The 26,022-nt window shown below is 43.6% G+C and overlaps 1 protein-coding gene across 3 annotated transcripts in view; it reads left to right on the top strand.

Moving 5' to 3' along the window:
- LOC109886935 (SH2 domain-containing adapter protein F) overlaps window positions 1–26,022 on the top strand; it is a 115,011-nt gene that overhangs the window by 17,388 nt on the left and 71,601 nt on the right. For all 3 annotated transcript variants that reach the window (XM_031810358.1, XM_031810344.1, XM_031810352.1), the window contains exon 2: window positions 6,550–6,691. In XM_031810358.1, coding sequence (XP_031666218.1) covers window positions 6,550–6,691 — 142 coding nt within the window. The remainder of the gene's footprint in view (window positions 1–6,549; window positions 6,692–26,022) is intronic.

The raw sequence follows: 26,022 nt of genomic DNA, 5'->3' as shown, positions 1-26,022 counted from the left end.
GGTGCATCCAGCAGCAGTTTACTTGTATTATTATTTGTTTTTTAGTGTTTATAGTTTGAGGAGTTGGATTTTGCTTATGAGATGTCAATGACGGAATGGCATATTTAACTAAATAGTTTGGACGTGGGGGAAAGCTATAAATTGGTGCAGCATACTGCCAAAACCCTATCATCCTATACGATGACCACAAACTAAGACTTTAATGTTCTCCCTTTTATGGCCCCAGATGCTCTATATGATAATTGCCTGTTAGATCCACTTGGTCTGCATGTGATGGTGTGGGAGAAGGAAGATTGTGTATTTTCCTAGTTCTAATGGAGGACTGCAGCCCAATTGAATTGTAATCTCAGAAGCACTCTCTGTGCTAACTGTGTGGAATGCCAAGTGGCAGGTGCCTGTTACACTCTCTCTTCTTAGCTAATGCTCTCACTAGGCTCACACTGATTCGAAATAGACTTCATTCCTTGAGAGCTGCAATGTATTTTTAAGCAGTGTGTGGCTATTTCTCCTACTCTGGCTGCCTGGCTATCTAAGCAGCTGCAGGTGTAAGACATGGTGAACCTGGAGGCTCAGCACGACACCAGGCTGGGAGTTATTTCTGTATGTTCTCACTGTGCTGCTGCAGTGTAGGGATATGTCCTGACTGCTTCCAGGGGGGCGAGATGGTATGAGCCTAAAAGGTTACTTTGTGAGGCTACTCACAGCTTACATCTCTGCTTAGAAAAGCTCACATACAGTATAGCACTCTATATAGAAGCACCGCAGTATTGCACTCACTGTGGGTGAATTTGACTTTCATGACAAGTGTGGTGGCTTGGCTGTGGTCCTGACACACCCTGACATGCCAGCAGACAGATGGTGGGTCCCCAGGCAAGCAGGCCGCCAGGCAGGGAGGGAGGGAGGGAGGCGGGCTGGCAGAGAGGCAGGGAGGCAGGCAGGGAAGCTGGTAGGCAGGCGGGCAGGGAGGCCCCAGGAAGGCAGGTAGTGAAGCAGACAGGCAGAGCCTCGTCTCTGACGTTCCCCTCTCTCCATGTTCCCCGACTCCTCCAGCTGGGTTGCATTAGTGCAGTGTGGCAGGACCTTCACAGAGAAGGGGTAACTCTCCAAAACACTCAGACTAATTGATCCCCATTGATTCCATTGCTTTTGTACGTTTTTAAGACTGTTTCTTGGTATCTTAGGCAGAGAAATCACTGTCGACACATAAATGAAAATCTCTGGGGAAAAAATAGTTATAAAATATGAACATCATGTGGGGTAGCTAAGTACTAAGTGATAAGGAGAGGTGGTGGGAAGCAGGAAGCTGCCATCCAGAACAGGCCTCCGTATCAACCTCAGCTTCAGGCTCCAGAGGACAAGCAGAATGGCTCTCCTCTCTCCCTCAGCAGCAGCAACATTACCAGGTGCTAAAAAGAGCTTTCATTTGCTGACTGTGAAAAATGATTGAGCGAACAAGACCCGTCACAGGGCTAAATATACAGTATGTCTGGCTTGATTGCAATGTTCTTTTCCACCTCGTTTAATACATACATCTTTTTTGGTCCCTGCTATTTTGTTGACAGAACCACACAATCCAATATAATGTTTGTGGGCACAGCAGCCATCCATCGTCAAGCTAGCTACAGCTTTGTGGCAGAACACTAACAAGGGGAAGATGTAGAATGAGGATGTACGGTAGAATTGTCCTACTGTCAGGTATCGTGCCCTTTCTGAGGAGGGCACTGACATGAGTCGTTGAATATCTACTTTCATATACACTAAGATATAGTAAGTATGGGGTTGAAGGCATGCCAGTCATAAGGCACAGTTTCCTTTAATTACTAAACCAGGCTTTCTCTGTTCACCACGTGGACACACAGACGGCTCCTGGCATACACTGCTGCAGCTTAACGCACTGAGGTTCTCTCCCACGTGGAATGTGTTCAATCAGAATGTGTTGCTAGTGCTCTGGGCTGGCTGTAAGTACACTCCTCTGTTTTGGTCAAGATGACTTAGTATCTGGTTTGGGCTGTGCTACTGTTTCCAGATGGACACAGACCCAAGGTGATATATCGTGTGAAGTGGATAAACATAGTCCATGTGAGGGGTAACATGCCATTTGTAACTGTTGAATACTTCAGTGTTTTTATTTTATTTATTTCACCTTTATTTAACCAGGTAGGCTAGTTGAGAACAAGTTCTCATTTGCAACTGCGACCTGGCCAAGATAAAGCATAGCAGTGTGAGCATACAACAAAGAGTTACACATGGAGTAAACAATTAACAAGTCAATAACACAGTAGAAAACGAAGGGGGGGTCTATATACAATGTGTGCAAAAGGCATGAGGAGGTAGGCAAATAATTACAATTTTGCAGATTAACACTGGAGTGATAAAAGATCAGATGGTCATGTACAGGTAGAGATATTGGTGTGCAGAAGAGCAGAAAAGTAAATAAATAAAAACAGTACGGGGATGAGGTAGGTGAAAAGGGTGGGCTATTTACCAATAGACTATGTACAGCTGCAGCGATCGGTTAGCTGCTCAGATAGCTGATGTTTGAAGTTGGTGAGGGAGATGAAAGTCTCCAACTTCAGCGATTTTTGCAATTCGTTCCAGTCACAGGCAGCAGAGTACTGGAACGAAAGGCGGCCAAATGAGGTGTTGGCTTTAGGGATGATCAGTGAGATACACCTGCTGGAGCGCGTGCTACGGATGGGTGTTGCCATCGTGACCAGTGAGCTGAGATAAGGCGGAGCTTTACCTAGCATAGACTTGTAGATGACCTGGAGCCAGTGGGTCTGGCGACGAATATGTAGCGAGGGCCAGCCGACTAGAGCATACAAGTCGCAGTGGTGGGTAGTATAAGGTGCTTTAGTGACAAAACGGATGGCACTGTGATAGACTGCATCCAGTTTGCTGAGTAGAGTGTTGGAAGCCATTTTGTAGATGACATCGCCGAAGTCGAGGATCGGTAGGATAGTCAGTTTTACTAGGGTAAGCTTGGCGGCTTGAGTGAAGGAGGCTTTGTTGCGGAATAGAAAGCCGACTCTTGATTTGATTTTCGATTGGAGATGTTTGATATGAGTCTGGAAGGAGAGTTTGCAGTCTAGCCAGACACTGTCAGGAAGAGGAACATCTGAAACCTGACTGGTTGAATTTAATTAAAGTTGTGCGGGAGATGTATTCTATTTGTGGTAGAAAAACAAGGCCAAAGAGTGTTTGCATTGGATGCATTTCCTCTTTTAATATCACAGAAGAAAAACAGAGGAGGAAAAGCTATAATTACACTGTGGCAAACTAGTCCTAGTTATATTATGTCCCGAAAACGGACGGAAAAGCAGGAGGCAGGCCATCGGTGTATAATACATGATAGCCAGTATGAAGCACATTTAAGGGTCTTTAAAAAAAAACTCTACCAAAATCTACCAATTTTGTGTAGGTGATCTGTTGGAGCATATACAGTCATGGCCAAAAGTTCTGAGAATAACACAAATATTAATATCCACAAAGTTTGCTGCTTCAGTGTCTTTGAATATTTTTGTCAGATGTTACTATGGAATACTGAAGTATAATTACAAGCAAGTGTCAAAGGCTTTTACTGATAATTACATGAAGTTGATGCAAAGAGTCAATATTTGCAGTGTGGACCCTTCTTTTTCAAGACCTCTGCAATCTGCCGTGGCATGCTGTCAATTATCTTCTGGGCCACTGATGGCAGCCCATTCTTGCATAATCCATGCTTGGAGTTTGTCAGAATTTGTGGGGTTTTGTTTATCCACCCGCCTCTTGAGGACTGACCACAAGTTCTCAATGGGATTAAGATCTGGGGAGTTTCCTGGCCATGGACCCAAAATATTGATGTTTTGTTCCCCGAGCCACTTCGTTATCACTTTTGCCTTATGGCAAGGTGCTCCATCATGCTGGAAAAGGCATTGTTCGTCACCAAACTGTTCCTGGATGGTTGGGAGAAGTTGCTCTAGGAGGATGTGTTGGTACCATTCTTTATTCATGGCTGTGTTCTTAGGTAAAAAATTGTGAGTGAGCCCACTCCCTTGGCTGAGAAGCAACCCCACACATGAATGGTCTCAGGATGCTTTACTGTTGGCATGACACAGGACTGATGGTAGCGCTCACCTTGTCTTCTCCAAACAAGCTTTTTTACGGATGCCCCAAACAATCGGAAAGGGGATTCATCAGAGAAAATGACTTTACTCCAGTCCGCAGCAGTCCAATCCCTGTACCTTTTGCAGAATATCAGTCTGTCCCTGATGTTTTTCCTGGAGAGTGGCTTCTTTGTTGCCCTTCTTGACACCAGGCCATCCTCCAAAAGTCTTTGACTCACTGTGCGTGCAGATGCACTCACACCTGCCTGCTGTCATTCCTGAGCAAGCTTTGTTCTGGTGGTGCCCCGATCCCGCAGCTGAGTCAACTTTAGGAGATGGTCCTGGCACTTGGTGAACTTTCTTAGGCGCCCTGAAGCCTTCTTCACAACAATTGAACCGCTCTCCTTCAAGTTCTTGATGATCCGATAAATGGTTGATTTAGGTGCAATCTTACTGGCAGCAATATCCTTGCCTGTGAAGCCCTTTTTTGTGCAAAGCAATGATGACGGCATTTGTTTCCTTGCAGTTAACCATGGTTGACAGAGGAAGAACAATGATTCCAAGCACCACCCTCCCTTTGAAACTTAGTCTGTTATTCGAACTCAATCAGCATGAGAGTGATCTCCAGCCGTGTCCTCGTCAACACTCACACCTGTGTTACCTAGAGAATCACTGACATGTCAGCTGGTCCTTTTGTGGCAGGGCTGAAATGCAGTGGAAATGTTTTTTTGGGATTCATTTAATTTGCATGGCGAAGAGGGACTTTGGAATTAACTGCACTTCATCTGATCACTCTTCATAGCATTATGGAGTATATGCAAATTGCCATCATACAAACTGAGGCAGCAGACTTGAACATTTATATTTGTGTCATTCTCAACTTTTGGCCATGACTGTATATGCCACCTTCCTCCTGTTACTGCTATGCACACTGAAAGGTTTCAGTTTTGTATATCGTATCTTATCTTGTTGAGTGAAATCAAAACTGGATCAGAAGAAGGACGGTGCTTTCCCAGGTGGTGTGAAAGCCTGGAGTTGGGGAAATGCTTTAGACATGGATCGTACTGTACTGGATTCCTCGCTTCCTCCTTAAAGTCCCCGCCTGGGAGGCTTGGCAGGTGTCTTCTCCTGTGGGCTGTATTTCTGAGAAGGGTGTGGAGGAAGGGCTATGGTTGTTTTTAAGGACAGTTTGTTGGTTGGCCGGTACAGCCATGGCATGCAGTAGTCTAGTTCACCCTAGGATTGCCCAGCTCTGTCCACTAGATGACTGAATAGCTTATGTAGAATGACACCAAACCCCTTCCTGCTAAAGTATGACTCATGGGGTGTAGTGCTAATTGACTCCTTTCCTGTGTGTGTGTCTGCGTGTGTGTGCTTGACTGCATGTGTGTGATTGTCTGTGCGAATGTGTCCTGTGTGTGCTTGTCAGTGTACAGTATGCTTGTCTGCACATTTTGTGTGTGTTGACTTAATCATGGTAGGTCTCCATTGAGTTGTTTCCCAAATTTTGGACCCCACCCCCCCCCCCCCACACACACACACACACACACACACACACACACACACTCCTCCAGTCTGTCTGTCTGCCCGCTGGGTGAACAGACTGGCACCACTATTGGTTCTCTAGAGTCCCAACTGAAGATAGCCCATATATGTTCACCTCCTGGTACTGGTAGTAGCCAGTCCAAACCCCCTCTAGTCAGATTTTCTCTTTGGAGTCCCTGTCCAACATGGCAGAGTCCCTGTCCAACATGGCAGAGTCCCTGTCCAACATGGCAGATGGAAGAGAACTTTAAATATTTACTTTATCTGGAAGAGAATTCTGTATGTGAAGGGGAGCAGTTTTCTTGGTGCTCAGGAAATTACTCTGGCCAGAGATGCTGATTTTGATACCCTAAGAGTTGGCTGTATTTCTGGGGCTTAGGACAGGATGTCCACTTAATTGTCAGCTTCTGCAAGACATTCTTAGTAAAGAGAGCAAGACTGCAATTAGCCATGGCTCGCTGCCAAATCCCTGTAAATCTGTAGAATTGTTTCTCTTTAAGACAGTTTACCAGTTGTGGGCTGTCCTCTTTTTCTCCTCGCTCTTTGAAAAGCAGGCACTGTCAGAGTACCATGGTATAATTAGACGTAGCAGGGAGCATGAAGTCTAAAGAGGAGATGATGGAACTGAGGCACACGGAGAAAGATGCTGTTATTTATGTCTTTCTTTCTTATTCTTTTCTGTCTGGGTGTTGTGACGTGTGGAGATCACATGTTCCTGCAGAGCCCAGACTGGTACTATCACTAATACTGTCACCTCCACTCCTCTCCTAAGGTTCCAGTTACATTTTCTCCTCATCTCCTGCCTCTGCAATGTAACTCTCTGGGCTCCGGAATGTGTTGTGGTTTTAAACAGAGCAGTAAAATGTATTCTAATCTTTTCTCACCTACTCTCATTCCCTCCCTCCCTCCCTCTCTCTAGCTCATTATCCTGGATGACTATGCAGACCCGTTTGATGCGGAGCAGGACGGGGGGACCCAGGCCACCACAGAGAAGGTGACCCAGGCCAGCACAGAGAACGATGGCTACATGGAGCCCTATGAGGCCCAGAAGATGATGGCAGGTAGATCAATACTCTGTTCTCCCCTGGGCTCTTCAAACCTCGGCACATTACATTTGACATTTTAGTCATTTAGCAGATGCTCTTGTCCAGAGTCAGTAGTGAGTGCATACAATTTCGTCAGTTATCAGTTGCCACCTTCATTCGTCTTTCCAGACGTTTGGGTGATGGGATTCCTGCATCCCCCTGGTCAGCCGTTGAGGACTTGTGGCTTTGTAATTGGAGCGACTGTCTGCCCGTCAGAGATCCCAGTCTACCCTAAATTTTCTCGTAACCCTGGGTGGGGGCCCTAACCGGGTGCTGTCAGCCAGAGCCAGCTGAGCCCGAGGGCAGAGGCGTCACTCTCTGAGGTAATATGCAAGGCAGAGCAAAGCAATGCTACCTCTTACTAACTCACGCTAACTCACCTCTCTGGTTGGGTTTAGTGTGGCGTTTTAATATGACTACTGCCAGACCTTATTTGTTGGTCAACTGTCTGATATCTTGGATTAGCCTTCCATTCAACCTCAGCCTCTCTGTGGAATTAAAGGTCTAGTAATGCATCTTAGCCTTCATTATGTCTGCCTATTGGAGCTGCTTCTTTGTTGACAATTAATTAGCATGTCACTTGACCTTATGTTTGTTGGCTTGCCACTAATTAACTTGGTCAGATGGCCACATGGCGTGCTACATGACGGATGCGGTAGACCACAAATGATCTCTGTGGAGAGCTGGGTATCAGAAATACGATTGAAAGCAGTTGTTTTGCTCTTTAAGTAGACAGAGAATAAATTATACTAGCAGATAGGTCATTTAACTTTAAATACATATTCAGGAAAGAGAGACCTTTTAGATTTGATTTATTCTTTGAGCTAGTCATGTTTGGTGACAACCGTACTGCTGTGAAGGAAGACATAGATTTGAGACAACAATAGCTCTGCTAACGCTAGGATTCAGCAGAAACCCTACTCACCACAACTTTGTCAAAATGAATATGATTATGCAGTGTGCAAAGACAGAACAACATCAACAAAGAATGAAGAAAACAAGCACAGAATTCCAAGATATTTAAAGGAGAATCTTGCGGTTAGCACATTCCCTCACTAAATGAACATTCTGGAGCTTTGGACCAGTCACCTGTGGTCTGTTCCATTAGGGATATCAAGGCTCAGAAGACGGGGCGTTTTTAGAAGGTCCTGACCTCTCATGTTGGCTTCCATCTTCATCCCCCTCCCCTCAGCCACCCTCTCTCCACAGTGTAATAGCTTTACTGTAGTCATCTTCTCTTCTGATCCATACCTTGACGACAAGCTAGGACCCTGGCCTTTTCTCTCACTGCTGAATATTAAGGTTGAATGTGACCAGAGACTTCTGGTTTATGGTCTTTCCTACCCATGTGGATGAAGCTTAAGGGGACCATAATAAAACAGGGTCATAACCCTGACAGGGTTCTGCTATAAATTCCTTTTTTTTGTTGCATTTGAATCAGGAACCTTTATTGCCAAACAACAAGGTTGATAGGAATGTGGATTGCGAGCAATCACATAGTAAGACATAATAACGCAGCGTGAATAAACTTTACATCAGTAAATATCTGTTTGAATGTCCTCGGTGTACAACTCATGTCTGTGCACATCATTAGATCTGCATTAGATTGGAGCTCCTTTCAACGTACATTTTACTAGTCCAACATTTTTATATTTTCTCATTCATCATGAGAAGATATCACTTGATTAATAAAGCTCCCTGTCTGTAAGGATCATACAGTTTTACTGACGGCTTGTCTATTTCTGCTGTGTTCAGAGACTGGCATATTCCTTGTAGTATATTCTATTGATTGCCAATTCTAGTTTTTCTGTTGTTTTGACTGCGCTGTCAGGGAACATTTGAAATGGTGCTGTTCTGTGGATTTATTCAGCCCTCTTCTGCCATCCTGTTGATATCCACAGTAAACTAGCAGAGCACTGAAGGACAGATTCATGCTGATTGTTTCATCAAGCAAGTGTCAAATAGTACACTTTGATTTACACACACACACACACACACACACACACACACACACACACACACACACACACACACACACACACACACACTGGATGGCTGTATTGGCCCCATTCCTTGTATTCTTTCTATGGACAGTGTAATTACTGTGTTCCCCCTGATTGACCAATGTCCTGCCAAGGCTCTGGCACTGGCAGTGTTGAGCATATTTGTCAGGCTAGCGTCCTACAATTCTGTGGCGAGAGAGGAAGGAGAGGGAGACGAGCCACTGCCCAGACCTCTGTCATGTGGCAGTGGAGGGATTTACTGGAGTGAGGCCTGGTCAGAAATTCTCTCTCTCTCTGTGTCTCTCTGTGTGTGTGTCCAGGCTGAAATAGGTTTTCCCTGGCAGTGTGACCCTCTGCATTGTTATCAACCGCAGAGCCTGACTTACTCTCTGTCATCTCCCAGCTCTGCTCTGATCTGAATGCTAGCTAAGGAGAAGCTGTTGTATCTGTGATGCTGTACAGGCTCAGCCCACTGGTACTGGACCTCACTGATGTGCATCGATTGGCTGTAACACCCAAAACAACAACTGGAGTTCTCCTATTTATGGTTTTCTTTTTTTTTCTTTTTAAAATTTAATTTGACCCCTTTTTCTCCCCAATTTTGTGGTATCCAATTGTTAGTAGCTACTATCTTGTCTCATCGCTACAACTCCCGTACGGGCTCGGGAGAGACGAAGGTTGAAAGTCATGCGTCCTCCGATACACAACCCAACCAAGCCGCACTGCTTCTTAACACAGCGCGCATCCAACCCGGAAGCCAGCCGCACCAATGTGTCAGAGGAAACACCGTGCACCTGGCAACCTTGTTTAGTGCGCACTGCGCCCGGCCCGCCACAGGAGTTGCTGGTGCGCGATGAGACAAGGATATCAAACCCTCCCTAACCCGGACGACGCTAGGCCAATTGTGCGTCGCCCCACGGACCTCCCGGTCGCGGCCGGTTACAACAGCGACCGGCGCGACCAGCGCCACCCGGGAGGCTTATTTATGGTTTTCTGTCAGAGCACGTTTTTACTTCACACCGACCACATTTCTATACACTGTTGAAGAGCTGTAACAATGTGCGCGGAGTGTCAGGAAGCAAGCTCAGGGAGTGAAAACATTTCATTAATAAATGAACAAAACAAGAAACACAATCAGTGCACCGACATGAAACCGGAACAATGACGACTGGGGAAGAAACCAAAGGGAATGACATATAAAGGGCAGGTTATCAAGGAGGTGATTCGAGTCCAGTTGCGTGTCATTATGTGTGTAACGCCGGTGACAGGTGTGCGCCCTAACGAGCAGCCTGGTGACCTAGAGGCCGGAGAGGTACCATATGTGACAAGACCATTGGGCTCATCTCCACATAAAAGGGACTGTAATGTTTAAACCTTCAGAGGCGTGTGAATCGTAGTTTCATATAAAATGTGTATCTAATTAATTAGAGACACTGGATCATTGATAAATCATATTAATTTCTATTAGTATTGGTTTATTGCTTCCCCCCCCCCCTCTCTCTCTGCTTGTCGACACCAGCCTCTCTGCAGTCTCAGGTTTCTCCATAAATTGAATTTGTCTGTACCATTCAAACCCAGAGTCTCTTCACACACCAGACTCACACACCAGACTCACACACCAGACTCACACACCAGACTCACTCACAGACTCACAGGAACAAACTTTTAAAGAAACTTTTGTCGTCTGAGATACGTCTGCGTTATACAGTAATACAACATTTTATTCATTCAACTTGAAAATGACAGTTTTGACACACAATTACTACAAAAGGAGAACATAAACATTACTGTAAATGAACACGACAGAAAATGTTTAAGCACAATTCATTTGCATTATTCATTTGTGTAATTAAGCACTAGCACTGATGTCTTTGTTAATGATGTACTGGTTGAGAGTAGTTGAACTTTAGTTGGGTTTCAAGTTTTAGTTACGTCTCGGCCGATTTCTCACCGGACCAGAAATGCACTTCGCTGCATGGTGCATCATGCCAGCTTTTTCTACAGAAGAAGGACATGGCCATTGCTTAGCGCCGTCTTAGATGACTATTAGGCTGTCAGCATGCCCAGTATCCAGTGGTAAGCGGTGTGCCATCCACCCAATTCCAGACCCCCTCTTCATCTCTGTCCGTCAGACAAATCCAGACTTCCCAGAATCCGTTGACAAATACCTGTTCCTCTGCTGTTTTCTGACCACCAGCTCCTCTCCTCACTGTCCTGTCTGCTCTCCTCCCAGTTTCTCTTCTCAGTAGAGATGTAGTACAAACTGGATTTAAAACGCCTCCATCCCAGGGTTGTTCAACTCCAGTACAGGGAGCTCTGTCTGAAGACCGTCTCTCTTCACCTGTAACTGGTCTTTTACTTTGGTCATGTTGATGTAGCGAGTTTCTGTAGAGGAGACGCAGGGTGATATTGAGAGTAGCTTGTAGGATGCACATCAACCCAAGACACAAGTCTGAACTAGAGGTCGACCGATTTATGATTTTTCAACGCCGATACCAATTATTCGAGGACCAAAAAAAAGCCGAAACCGATTAATTGGACGATTTTATTTATTTATTTGTAATAATGACAATTACAACAATACTGAATGAACACTTATTTTAACTTAATATAATACATCAATAAAATCAATTTAGCCTCAAATAAATAATGAAACATGTTCAATTTGGTTTAAATAATGCGAGAAGAAAGTAAAAGTGAAATATGTGCCAATACGAGCCTTAGGTCATTAATATGGTTGAATCCGGAAACTATCATGTCGAAAACAAGACGTTTATTCTTTCAGTGAAATACGGAACCGTTCTGTATTTTCTCTAATGGGTGGCATCCATAAGTCTAAATATTCCTGTTACATTGCACAACCTTCAATGTTATGTCATAATTACATAAAATTCTGGCAAATTAGGCGGCCCAAACTGTTGCATATACACTGACTCTGTGTGCAATGAACGCAAGAGAAGTGACACAATTTCACCTGGTTAATATTGCCTGCTAACCTGGATTTCTTTTAGCTAAATATGCAGGTTTAAAAAGATATACTTCTGTGTATTGATTTTAAGAAAGGCATTGATGTTTATGGTTAGGTACACATTGAGGCAAGGACAGTCTTTTTTCGCGAATACGCACCGCATCGATTATATGCAACGCAGGACACGCTAGTTAAACTAGTAATATCATCAACCATGTGTAGTTAACTAGTGATTATGATTGATTGATTATTTTTTATAAGATAAGTTTAATGCTAGCTAGCAACTTACCTTGGCTTGCTGCATTCGCGTAACAGGCAGGCTCCTCGTGGAGTGCAATGAGAGGCAGGTGGTTAGAGCGTTGGACTAGTTAACTGTAACGTTGCAAGATTGAATCCCCGAGCTGATAAGGTCAAAATCTGTCATTCTGCCCCTGAACAAGGCAGTTAACCCACTGTTCCTAGGCCGTCATTGAAAATAAGAATGTGTTCTTAACTGACTTGCCTAGTTAAATAAAGTTTAAATAAAGGTGTACATTTTCTTTTTTTAAACGGCCAAACCGGTCTCCAAAAATACCGATTTCAAATTGTTATGAAAACTTGAAATCGGCCCTAATTAATCGGCCATTCCGATTAATCGGTCGACCTCTAGTCTGTACAGTCGTCTTCTCCCTGGGGTGGTAGACATCACATGGTTGTTTTCTGCAGTTCTGTTCTTCACGTGTACATTCTCACCTATTCAAGAATGGCTTTCATATCCCTCATTGAGTTCACCATCGGATTCATCATTCCCTGCACTGACAAACTCTGCCATCTCCAACTATAACTTTTAAAGTCTTCCTCGCTTTGAGATACTAGTGTGTGTTTGTTATGGCGTGTTTGCCCAACACTAGACTGTTCTGAATGTTCTTTACCGGTTCCTTCTTATAAGCACAAGATGACAGGAAACTGTCACACCAGGAAGACCATGGTAGCCATGAGTGTGTGGTTGTTTGAATGTTTCCATGCCACCTCTGATGCTAGCTTGTGCCCTGGTTTCTGTGCTCTGTGTGTCTGCAGTTAACTCTAAGCCCTTTACATTGTATTGCTGACTTAACTCTGCTTTCATTTAAACATTTTCTTCATATGCACACTCTCTCTCTCTCTCTCTCTGGCTCCCTTTGTCAGGCCTATTATTTTAAATGGTTGTATTTCTGCTGCAGGATAAGTAGTTTTAACCTCTATGGTCTACAACAGACGGCGAGACCAAAACATGTTTATTTTAATGGCCTCATGAGTTGTTGATTGTTTAGCATTTAGGAATCAGATTGCTCAGTGTTTTAGGCTACGCAATTATCAAAGTCATTTGTTTGCCTCAAGTGATTGTTTGTTATAACCACTGTAGGAGTGAGTGTACATTATTACAGTCCTTGTTTTAGTAGATTGTCTTTAGTTTGTGATTTCATGGGTTTTGTGTAAAATGGTATTGACTCATTTTGAAGTGGGCTAATAAGAAATAGTAGTTTGCTTGATTTGTAATGCCGTAATCTTTATGTTTGACTTGCGCAACACACACACCGTGTGAAATGTATGATGTGCGGCCTTGGATGAAGAGTAGGTTATTACACAGGCATTTTTCTAACGGTTACGCTGTGTGTTTGTGTGTGTGTGTGTGTGTGTGTGTGTGTGTGTGTGTGTGTGTAAAGTGTAATCCAGCCCTCTCCCTGGAGTCTCCCCTTCTGTGCCCCCAGCCCATCTGATTTATGAACCTGCTGGAGGTGCTTGTCACGGCTTACTAACCTGTAAAGCCTGAGCCATAATCTGCTCTCTGTTTTTACTGGCTTGGCTTACAGCAGGGCCTGTGGAAGTCTGCAGCGATACTGTGTATCACATTGCCTCTGTGTGTGTTTGCAGTGTGTTGCGTCTGCAGAGGCGTGTGTTTGCAGTGTGTGGCTCTCTGAGACGTTGACTGGCTGGAATGTGCTGGTGTTTCCTGGCTGTTCAGCCACGCTTATTTATGTTGGGCTCGTGTGTGAGTGGATGGGCAAGCCGTGCAGCAGACCCCCCCCCCCCCCCCCAACACACACACAGGCGTTCTAAGCTGTCAGCTGGGCCATTCTTCACGTACCCCAGCACCAGCTAATTACAGATGGGGCTGCCGGAAGATGGAATTGCGGATTCTCTCTCTTCCACTCCCTTCCTCTCTCTTTTCCTCTCTACTTTCCTCTCTGTTACATTGTTGTATTTGTTGAGACTTGCAGTCAGGGCCATGCAGACAGAGAAGGCTGGGTCTATACTGCAGGGCTGTACTCTTCAGGCCATTTCTCAATGGCTCCAGTAATAGACGTGACACTCCCTGAGTGTGTGGGCAGACACACTTTCACACACACACAACACCCCCAACCCTCACACACAGGGGCCCATCCTTCCCAGCCATATCAGTCATATGAGATTTTTCCCATAGCGTGTGGGAGGCGTTGTGCAAACAACCGGCAACTGGGCTGTGATGAGCAAACACAGGCAGACGTGACCAGTACCCACCACCATCCTGAACCCTGGGCTGCTACAGGGCGAAGCCACATCACCTCAGGTGAGGGGAAACCGAGCCCCCAGGCCTGAGGGACATGACAGAACTGTTCCCTCAGGTGTGAAAAAGTTTGCGCCTCTGTGGTGAATTTACCACACTCTGTGTCAACCAAAGCAGCCTCACTGTATGGGGTGTCTTTCCGGATAGTATCATCCTCGCTTCCCAGTCATATCCACCTAGTTATCTAGTTATCTGGCTTTTTCCACCTGCTTTCGCCTACTGCTCATAAATCTCCAACTGGAACATGCACAATCGCTCACTCAGTGCTGCTGGGAAAAGTTTCCTAATGCTGGCACAAGAGCGTTCCATGCCAACCAGATGTGTTGTGGTTCCTACTGTGGGTTATTAATCCAATTACTCACTACACACCCACACGATGGCGTGGCTTACTACTACCCACTCAGCTCTATGGAGGAGGAGGGCACTGTTTTACAGCCAGAGATATTGCTGGCATGGCAATATGTCAGACTGGGATACCTGCACATTGCTGGGTGTTTCCCCACAGGTCATCTCTACCTGTGGCTTTATTTATTGGGCCACTTACAGGGGAGAGAAAGAAAGAGCGCTATGCAGAGTGGTTTCCAGTAGCTTTTTCATATGGGGGGAAACTGACTCAGGGCTATGAGAGCTAGACTAGTACATGTGCCGGCACATTTCTTGGCCCGTAAGCTGGTTTTGCTCCGAGCTGAAACTTGAGGTATATCCTGGACATGTACAGACAGTGCTAAACTCTTGAAAGGGGGATTTTCTCAGCTTTGCACTATGTGTTCTGATTGTATGGAAATGGGGATTTGAGTGTATCCTTGTTTTCTGATTTGATATATTGAAATTTTGTCATGATCCTTTCCTCCAGAGTTTGACATTGCGGTCTTTTGATGTGTGTCATGCAAAATTTTGAAAGCTTGTCAGGATAATTGTCCTGCTTGTCCCTGATACTTAAAGTACACAGCTGTCACAAATACAAGGTTTTCTCTCTTCCTGGTTTCAGACTAGACCTGTAGTGTAGAAAGGGTTACTGCTGCTGTGTCTGTGTAGTCCACTGTTCTGTGGCCTTGGTGCTTAGGGGTAATTTAGTAAGGCCAGGGAACGGGAAGCGTGGGAGGCGGGAGTTGGGGGGCAGAGCGACGTCGAAGCAGAAGGACTGACGATTTATTGATGCGATGAGGGGTCTTGCGCTGGCAGGCAAGCCGTTAACCCCCCAGCCCCACCCACTCACTTACTGTCGCTGGCTCAATGTGCTGTTCTATGATTTTATACACGGCTGTCCACTCATTTTAATATCCACCATGGCATTTACGTTGAATCCTGATGCCATAGTTGGAGAGATTACATTATAGTGGTAGTCTCTTGCTAATGAAGGGTGTAGGTTTCCGTCAGGTTCTGTGGATTAGATCCTGATTTAAGAGCGACATCTAGGATTTCCACAAGTTCCATCTACACCTGCATGTGTTCAAACGGCAAGTCCTGTAATATTGCCTAGAGTGGATTTGTTGGTTTGGACTAGGGCTGTGATTGTCAAGCAAATAACTGCTGCTCTCGCGGTAATTGATTGTTAATTAACATAAACACGTTTAGAAAGGTCTAAAGAAACATGAAATGAGGAAAATGTAGAAGAACAGAATAGCATACTATGAGTTGTCCTTATGTTAGGCCCTGATCTGGCTATGCCATATGGCTGTGGGCTACACTAGTTCATTTTGCAGATAAGATTTTGCTTAGAATTCCGTGACATTATTTTTGTGTATGAAGAAAACAATTCAACATAGCTGAATCAAAATAGAAAGGATATTTTCTCCAAACGATTTATGAGGGAGTCCGCATGTGCGGCTATTCTATGTTGAGCGGTTAACAAAAAAATAGTTGTGATACAAACGTGGGGCTATATGTTTTGATTTTTAGTACATTCAAGGCTGCATGATGAGACTCAAATGATGATTTGAAAAAGGTCACATGAAAGGCATGAGCCTGCTTTGTTTAATGCGCAGGCTGTACACACTTCATCAGTCTCTCATTCATAATTTGACCATCACTTGATAATGCCTCGAATTTCCCAGCGGTATCCCCCTTGTGTGGCCGTAATGCCCCCTAAAAAAAATCCATGCCTTTTGCGGCTAGTGGCCATCGGACTGAGTATAATAATTATAATTCCCTTCTCCCAGCTGCTAATCACCGTGCTCCGAAGCAGCTATCATTCACATGGCTCGCTCAGATATCTCCATTCTTATTAGCCAATGCCTGTCACGTGATCGGGTCCTTCCCACCAGCGTCTCAGCTAAGTAGGCTACAAGTGAAGACCGACACATCGGGGACGATGTTAGAAGAACTGTCCACATTTACTTTTCGTCAGCCAACAAGATGAGTAGGCCTAATGAACAGCAAAAGCACTAGCTTATGTCAATCTACTATCCCCCATAATACAAACATGTACCTATTCCATTGGTCAACTTGTCCTTCTGTGCGAGATAATTATCCCAAACATGTTGTGGGAAGCTATAGATCCCAAATTAATACAACCAATTGCATCAAACCTTTTAAAAGCAATGAGGCTGATGCAACAGATCCGAATGTTTAGCTTAAAATGTTGATAAACTATAAGGCTATTTCTTCACATTATAAGGGCAGCAATGTGCACATGGCAGTAGGCGCAAATGTTCTGAAATGTAATCAATTATTGATTGAGAAAACACCATTCTCAAAAGTGACCTCAAATGCGATTATGCACGTAATTCTTTATTATAAAGCTGCTTTTTTATGGTTAAAAGTATCTTCCCCAAACTTGAAACTCACTTGCTGCCTATGTATGCCAGCTAGGCTCAACACCAGTTGTAAAGCGGATTATTGTGCTTCATTTTAAGGAGTAATTTGGCTACTTTAGTTGTTAAACAAATCTTATTAAAACATTTAAAAAACAAATAGGCCTTGCAACTATGGTTTGCAACTATGGTTTGCAACTATGATTTTAAAAAGTAATGCGCTGTTTCTTGCCTTACTGCACACACTGGGCATCATTCACAAGTGATAGACTAATATTGTCACCTGCAAGACTATTCTTCATTTAGTCTTGTCTTTACATGTATGTGTCAAATTATTTTGAATTTAGAATGGACCATTACCATGCACCTGTCTCGGAACAGGGGAAAAAAATAAATTTCATCAATACACTTAAATAGCGTATGGAGGAGTCTTTTCCCGTGGTTCATTTTCATGCCAGACAGGTAGGCTATACTCCTGTTGTAAAGCAATGTGGTTAATATTAGGAAAGTTGAGAAATAAATATAGTAGGCCTAGCCTATAGAAAGCTGATTGGATCCTCCTCTTTTTAATAGAGGCCATCAACTCACGCAATTGTATAGCCTATAGAAATGTTGTGCAACATGAGCTCATGGGCTCGTAAAGTCTTTGATTTGATTTTTGATTACATTTGCATTGATGTTAGAGGGACAATTGAGTGCTGAGTACCAGGCAGTCAGCAAGTTTAGAATGCTACTAATAACCATCAGCAGCATCAGAGTCTAGTTACCGTGATTAAATGGTCACGTGGATTTGACTGTGGTCATGACTTGTGACCACCGGTGTGGTGGTAATACGGTCGCCGTAACAGCCCTAGTTTGGACTACTGTGTCTGGTTTCACTAACTGCTGGGGAGAGTTAAGCCTCATCTGACTACTGCAAGCCATGCTTTGCCACTCCTACCAGAGGCATGCCCCCTCACCAGCCTAGCACCATGTGGCCTCTCTCTACCATAGCCCCAAACCACAGAGTGCTGGTTACAGGCCCTACCTTCCCCATCCCTCCTCCCCCTTCCTCTTCTCCTCCTCCCCTTCACTCCCTGTCCACAGGATGTAAAAGCAGCCTCTCTCCCTGACTAGGTTCTGGTGGCACTGTGAATTTACACTGGCTAGGACACGCACACACTCACACTACACACACACACTCACACACTGGGGCTTGCTGAGCTGTAATTCCAGGATGGGAGTAGAGTAGAGGAAGTGGTGGGTAGCCAACTGCCACAGTTAAATAAAGGTTAAATAAAACAATATAAAAAAGGCCCCGCTGTGTTGGTGAGGCAGGCAGACTGTGCCAGGTGCAAGGGATGGATGCATGGGTTGGCAGGCTGGGCAACCATTCGTCATGCCTGGGTGGGCAGAGACAGTGCTAGGTGGGACCGGCAGCAACTCCAGCGCAGGTTGGTGGTCTTTTAAGTCATTCATTTCTTCTCTAAGATGAATGGCTCCATTAATCCCTGTCAGGGCCACTGCGGAGGAGAGGAGAGGATGGCCTCCTGCAGGATTTACACTCGCTATTTACTGTCTCCTCTCTGTTACCTCAGCAGATCAGCCTGCCCTGCCTGTCTGCCCTGCCTGCCTGCCGCACAGACAATGTGAATTTATTCAGTCATGCTTTTAAAAGACAAAATAGTCTGAAAGAGAAGCTGCAGGTCATTTGATGTGTCAAGTATCAATTTCCCCATTCTTTCATACTGATGGGCCCACAGTCATCCCAGTCTGCGGGTTTCCTGCAGTCAGATAGTTGACTTGATGGGGTGGTTTGGTCAGATCTGGCAGGCTGAGCTGCTGAGTGAAGGAGCTGGTTTGTTCTGGTTGGTTTGAATGGAGTGCTGTGTTTCTGCGGCGGTGGTGGTGGTCGAGCTGCATACGCACACAGGAAATCTGTGCTGTTGGCACTCTGGTGTGAGAGCAAACTCTATTAGGTGTGACTGTGTTGGAGAAGGCTAGAGAGAGCTACAGCTGTTGAGCACCATGAGAGCGACAGACAGACGGAGGTAATGCAGAACCGTGCTCTCTCCAGACATCTGAGAGTGTGCTGGGCTCTCTGCCAGCGTTACGGCAGAACTACACCATTACTGCAACGTTTACTGCATCTCAGTCTGCAATAGGCACTCTAAAAGCAAGACATAGGATCAATTTCATCCCTGGATCCATTTAAGCCCAAGACGCTGCCTCTGACTATCATAACCCAAATTTGATCCCCTCACTTCACCCTTTGTGCTTTGGGGACCCCCAGTGTGTGTGATGGGGCTCAGGGCTGGAGTGGTGAGTGAACTGTAGTGGAGAGGAGGAGAGTGGTCGCAAAGGAGTGGGCCTGTCTCTGTCTGTGTGTCTGTCTGCATGCCTGTGTGTCTGTCAGCATGTCTGTCTGCGTAATGCAGCAGAAAGAGCAGTCTAGCTGCAGGGCTGGATGAGGTGGGTCTGAGGGTCAAACACACTGATGAAGCTGTCATCATAACCCTGAACCATCTCTCTATTCTTCTCCTCTCTCTCTCCCAATCTCTCTTTCTCTCTATCCTTCTCCTCTCCCTCTCTCGCAATCCCTCTCTTTCTCCCTTTCTCTCTCGCTCACTCTCTTCCTGTTTCTCTCTCTGTACTTCTCTCCACCCCCACCCTTACCCCCATCTCGTTCTCTCTCCTCTCTCTAACACTCATTCACTCACTCTGTACAGGAGCCAGAGAGTGATAGGCTTGCTGTGATAGAATGACTTCTTTATACAAGTCTTGTTGTCTTGTAAAATAATCCAATAGGCCCTTTCTCCCTCCCAGAGCAAATGTATCCATGACATTTATTGACCTTCTCTGTTTGCCTTTTGCTCTCTCTCTATCACAAATCTAAACACAACTACAATTGAAGTCGGAAGTTTACATACACCTTAGCAAAATACATTTAAACTCCAGTTTTTCACAATTCCTGACATTTTAATCCTAGTAAAAATGCCCTGTCTTAGGTCAGTTAGGATCACTACTTTATTTTAAGAATGTGAAATGTCAGAATAATAGTAGAGAGAATTATTTATTTCAGCTTTTATTTATTTCATCACATTCCCAGTGGGTCAGAAGTTTACAAACACTCAATTAGTATTTGGTAGCATTGCCTTTAAATTGTTTAACTTGGGTCAAATGTTTCGGGTAACCTTCCACAAGCTTCCCACAATACGTTTGGTGAATTTTGGCCCATTCCTCCTGACAGAGCTGGTGTAACTGAGTCAGGTTTGGAGGCCTCCTTGCGCGCACACGCTTTTTCAGTTCTGCCCACAAATTTTCTATGGGATTGAGGTCAGGGCTTTGTGAATGCCACTCCAATACCTTGACTTTGTTGTCCTTAAGCCATTTTGCCACAGCTTTGGAAGTATGCTCGGGGTCAATGTCCATTTGGAAGACCCATTTGCGACCAAGCTTCCTGACTGATTTATTGAGATGTTGCTTCAATATATCCACATAATTTTCCTCCCTCATGATGCCATCTATTTTGTGAAGTGCACCAGTCCCTCCTGCAGTAAAGCACCCCCACAACATGATGCTGCCACCCCTGTGCTTCACAGTTGGGATGGTGTTCTTCGGCTTGCAAGCCCTCCCCCTTTTTCCTCCAAACATAACGATGGTCATTATGGCCAAACAGTTCTATTTTTTTTCATCAGACCAGAGGATATTTCTCCAAAAAGTATGATCTTGGTTCCCATGTGCAGTTGCAAACCATAGTCTGGCTTTTTTTATGGTGGTTTTGGAGCAGTGGCTTCTTCCTTGTTGAGCGGCCTTTCAGGTTATGTCAATATAGGACTCGTTTTACTGTGGATATAGATACTTTTGTAACTGTTTCCTCCAGCATCTTAACAAGGTCCTTTGCTGTTGTTCTGGGATTGATTTGCACTTTTTGCACCAAAGCACGTTCATCTCTAGGAGACCGAACGCATCTCCTTCCTGAGTGGTATGACGGCTGCGTGGTCCCATGGTGTTTATACTTGCGTACTATTGTTTGTACAGATGACCGTGGTACCTTCAGGCATTTGGATATTGCTCCCAAGGATGAACCAGACTTGTGGAGGTCTACAATTCTTTTTCTGAGGTCTTGGCTGATTTCTTCTGATTCTCCCATTATGTCAAGCAAAGATGCACTGAGTTTGAAGGTAGGCCTTGAACTACATCCACAGGTTCACCTCCAATTGACTCAAATTATGTCAATTAGCCTATCAGAAGCTTTAATAGCCATGCCATTATTTTCTGGAATTTTCCAAGCTGTTTAAAGGCACAGTCAACTTAGTGTATGTAAACTTCAGTCCCACTGGAATTGTTATACAGTGAAATAATCTGTCTAAACAATTGTTGGAAAAATTACTTGTCATGCACAAAGTAGATGTCCTAACCGACTTGCCAAAACTATAGTTTGTTAACAAGAAATTTGTGGAGTGGGTGAAAAACTAGTTTTAATGACTCCAACCTAGGTGTATGTTAACTTCTGACTTCAACTGTAGTTTTAAACATTTACCCTTCTTTCTTCTCTATAGGCATCTCTACAATGAGCAATAACACATACGTACACACACACACACACACACATAATGTAACAATCTATTGCTGACAGTACCACTCATTGAACATAAATGACACGCACACATTATATGTGTATGTCTCATTGGTCTTATACCTCTGTCCTCCTGAAGCGACAAGCCACCAGTCATACTAGTAAGACAATAACATGCTGAGCATTCTGCTAGCTAATGAATCAGCTCAGTGAAAGCCTACTGTGTGAGTGCAGAGGAGATTACAACTCTACTGGAGCTGTATACTTCAATGACTAGGAGCAGTTGGGCAATAAGCAGTGACTCATAGCATCATGCACAGTGTGTGTATTAGTAATTCGTGGCCTTTGTCCCCTCATTGCGTTTTCCATCAGAAATAATTAAATGGTGGAAAGTTTGACTGATTTCTGAAGGCTAAATAACAACTCAGTTGAGTGTATCCTCGCTGTTAGTGTGTGGGTGCCGTGGGGTTTGGTTCAGTCTCTCTCTCTCTCTACCAGTTTTCTCCATCTATCTATGTCCTTATTCCGCTGTGTTTTTATCTTCGGAGGACACCTCTTTTCTTTAGTTTTTACTGCTTTTCATCTACATATACACACATTTTACATAAAGATTTAATGTACATGGCACCTCTATATACAGCAATCACATAGCGATAATACATTACTGAACATGAGCTCTTTAATCCCAGCCACTCTCAGCCCATCCCACCGATCACCATAGACCACCCTCACTTGGTTTCCATGTGACATATACAGTCGTGGGCAAACGTTTTGAGAATGACACAAATATAAATGTTCAAAGTCTGCTGCCTCAGTTTGTATGATGGCAATTTGCATATACTCCATAATGCTATGAAGAGTGATCAGATGAATTTCAATTAATTGCAAAGTCCCACATGCAAATGAACTGAATGCCCAAAAAACATTTCCACTGCATTTCAGCCCTGCCACAAAAGGACCAGCTGACATCATGTCAGTGATTCTCTCGTTAACACAGGTGTTAGTGTTGACGAGGACAAGGCGAGATCACTCCGTCATGCTGATTGAGTTTGAATGAGAGACTGGAAGATTCAAAAGGAGGGTGGTGCTTGGAATCATTGTTCTTCCTCTGTCAATCATGGTTACCTACAAGGAAACACATGCCGTCATCATTGCTTTGCACAAAAAGGGCTTCACACGCAAGGATATTTCTGCCAGTAAGATTGCACCTAAATCAACCATTTATCGGATCATCAAGAACCTCAAGGAGAGCGGTTCAATTGTTGTGAAGAAGGCTTCAGGGCGCCCAGTCCAGCAAGCGCCAGGACGGTTTCTTAAGGTTGATTAAGCTGCGAGATCGGGGCACCACCCGTACAGAGCTTGCTCAGGAATGGCAGCAGACAGTTGTGAATGCATCTGCACGCACAGCAAAGAAGCCACTTCTCTCTAGGAAAAACATCAGGGACAGACTGATATTCTGCAAAAGGTACAGGGATTGGACTGCTGAGGACTGGGGTAAAGTCATTTTCTCTGATGAATCCCCTTTCCGATTGTTTGGGGCATCCGTAAAAAAACTTGTCCGGAGAAGACAAGGTGAGCGCTACCATCAGTCCTGTGTCATGCCAACAGTAAAGCATCCTGAGACCATGTGTGGGGTTGCTTCTCAGCCAAGGGATTTTGCTTAAGAACGCAGCCATGAATAAAGAATGACACCAACACATCCTTCTAGAGCAACTTCTCCCAACCATTCAGGAACAGTTTGGTGACAAACAATGCCTTTTCCAGCATGATGGAGCACCTTGCCATGAGGCAAAAGTGATAACGAAGTGGCTCGTTGAACAAAACATCAATATTTTGGGTCCATGGCCAGGAAACTCTCCAGACCTTAATCACATTGAGAACTTGTGGTCAATCCTCAAGACGCGGGTGGACAAACAAAAACCCACAATTTCTGACAAACTCCAAGCATTGATTATGCAAGAATGGGCTGCCATCAGTCAGAACGTGGCCCAGAAGTTAATTGACAGCATGCCAGGGCGGATTGCAGAGGTCTTTAAAAAGAAGGGTCCACACTGCAAATATTAACTCTTTGCATCAACTTTATGTAATTGTCAATAAAAGCCTTTAACACATATGAAGTGCTTGTAATTATACTTCAGTATTCTGACAAAAATATCTAAAGACACTGAAGCAGCAGACTTTGTGACAAATATTAATTTTCATTCTCAAAACTTTTGGCCACGACTGTATTTTTCAACTGTGCTGTGATGTTTTACATTCCTTTGGAACCTTTCTAATTGCATAATATCCACAGATTGTGAGCTAAAGATGAAAACCTTTCCTACGAGTGTTGTTATATTACTGCTTGATTGACTATGGCTTTCCAAATCGTCCAATGCTACTATTTTTAAGGTTCATTTAAAGTTCATCTTTGCTGAGCCTGTGACCAGGAACAAGCGACAAGCGGGCAATACCAGAATAAATTATCTAGTGATTCTCTTCGCAATAAAATCTACAGAGCTGAAATTGTTCTATGCCCCATATATATATATATATATATATAGCATTCTGTTGGTGGCAAGAATTTTCTATAATTAAAATAGAAAAACTGGAAGTGTTGAATCACGTGTTGTTTTTATCAGTTCATATGCTATGTGCCGTGAAATTGGCACATCGAACATCTCTTCCCATTTATTTTGCAACCTGTATGGCGCATCAGTCTTTTTTTCTCCTCAAATGAAACGGCCATTTTTTTCCCAATTTGTGCCAATCCTTTTGAGCCAATTTGTATATTTTAATATATGGTAGATAAACACATTCCCTACCTTCTCCCTCTTCCACTTGCCTCCTCCATTTTTGTGGTAATGCTGCAATCACTTGGTTGTAACTTTGGATTGAGCAGACATTCCCAAATATTTTTGATAGCTGCATATGTGACATATTTTTCATATTTTTTTTTCTTTTTTCGTACTGGTCCCCCGTGGAAATTGAACCCATAACTCTGGTCTGGCAAGCGCCATGCTCTACCAACTGAGCCACACTGGACCACCCCATAATATTAACAATAATATTGGTTGTAATATTTGTTCGACCTTTTCTGGAGGATAAAATTGAAATTGCAACCAGCTTTCTATGGCTTGTTTAAGAAAGGGCTATACTTTAAACAACGTTTTATTTTCAATTAGTCGGAAATGTGATGTTGTCATCTGTATAAAGGCAAAACGTCCATTTTTGAAAAAAGGATGACCCTTTCTTAAACCCAAAATGGTTCTCCAGTAGATGAAGTATAATTGATGTGAAGCTTTTAGTGAGATATTTAATGCTTTAATATTTATAAAATGTAGCCCCCCCCCAAAACTCATATTAAATATGCACGTTTAATTTAGTCTTGTTTAGCATTTCAAATCAAGTGAGATATTTTTTGCTCATATGATTTTAAAAAACGAGTCATCTGGAGTAGGCAGCACAATAAGTAAGTTATCTGTCAGGACCAAAGAGTTAATCATTGTGATTTTTCTGTATTTCACCTCTTCATGGTTGCAGAGTCTTATTTATTTTTGCGAACTTTCTATTGAAATTGGTTGTTGTAAATTCATATTGAGATATGAATACCAAGTATGTCTACATCACCATACGCCCATTTTATTGGTAAACTACAAGGTATTGTAAACATGTTTTTTTTTTACAATCCAGTAGGTAATATGGTACACTTGTCATAATTAGGTTTTAGTCCAGAGAGGCTAGAAAAGTGATCAAGATGTTCTATGAGACTGTGTGCAGGGATCCAGATTGTGGACTTAACAAAAAAAAAACTGGAGTCTTCAGCATACATTGACACTTTTGTTTCTAACCCTCTGATGTTCTGGTTGTATCTAATTTTAATAGCTAGAATTTCGATGGCCATAATAAATGGATATGGAGACAATGGACAGCGTCCTTTTACTCTTAAAAGCTCTACTTTCCGAGAAGTAAACATTTACTACTTTGCACCTGGTTTGCTGTACATAACTTTAACCCATTGTATAAGAGATTTACCGAAATTAAAGTAATTCTAGTCCTATTTTATCAAATATCTTTTCAAAAATCTGCTATGATGACCAGGTCTGGTATCTTTGATAATTTAATGTTCAATTGTTTCAAGTAATTGTCGTATATTATCTCCAATATATCATCCATGTAAAAAACCTGTCTGAGCAGGATGAACAATATCTAGTCAAATCTTTTTTTTAATTCTATGTGCTATGCATTTCGCGGGGATTTTCGCATCGCAACATTGAAGTGTAAGAGTGTTTTTCCACACTGAAAAGATTTTAATTGCCTCAAGAAGTTCCTCCACTAAGTTGACCTTCACACAGGTCTATTCTGTATGTTTTGTTAATTTTACATTTATTATACTAGGAAATAAATCCTTGCAGTTAACATCATTCAGTGGAGATGGAGGAAAATGAAAAGAAAACGGATACTTCAAATATTTTGCTCCCTC

The sequence above is a fragment of the Oncorhynchus kisutch genome, linkage group LG3 (assembly GCF_002021735.2).
Source record: "Oncorhynchus kisutch isolate 150728-3 linkage group LG3, Okis_V2, whole genome shotgun sequence".
In the NCBI taxonomy this organism is placed as follows: domain Eukaryota; kingdom Metazoa; phylum Chordata; class Actinopteri; order Salmoniformes; family Salmonidae; genus Oncorhynchus; species Oncorhynchus kisutch.
The sequence above is the reverse complement of the archived record's forward strand: the minus strand, read 5'-3'. Positions and strand labels throughout refer to the sequence as shown.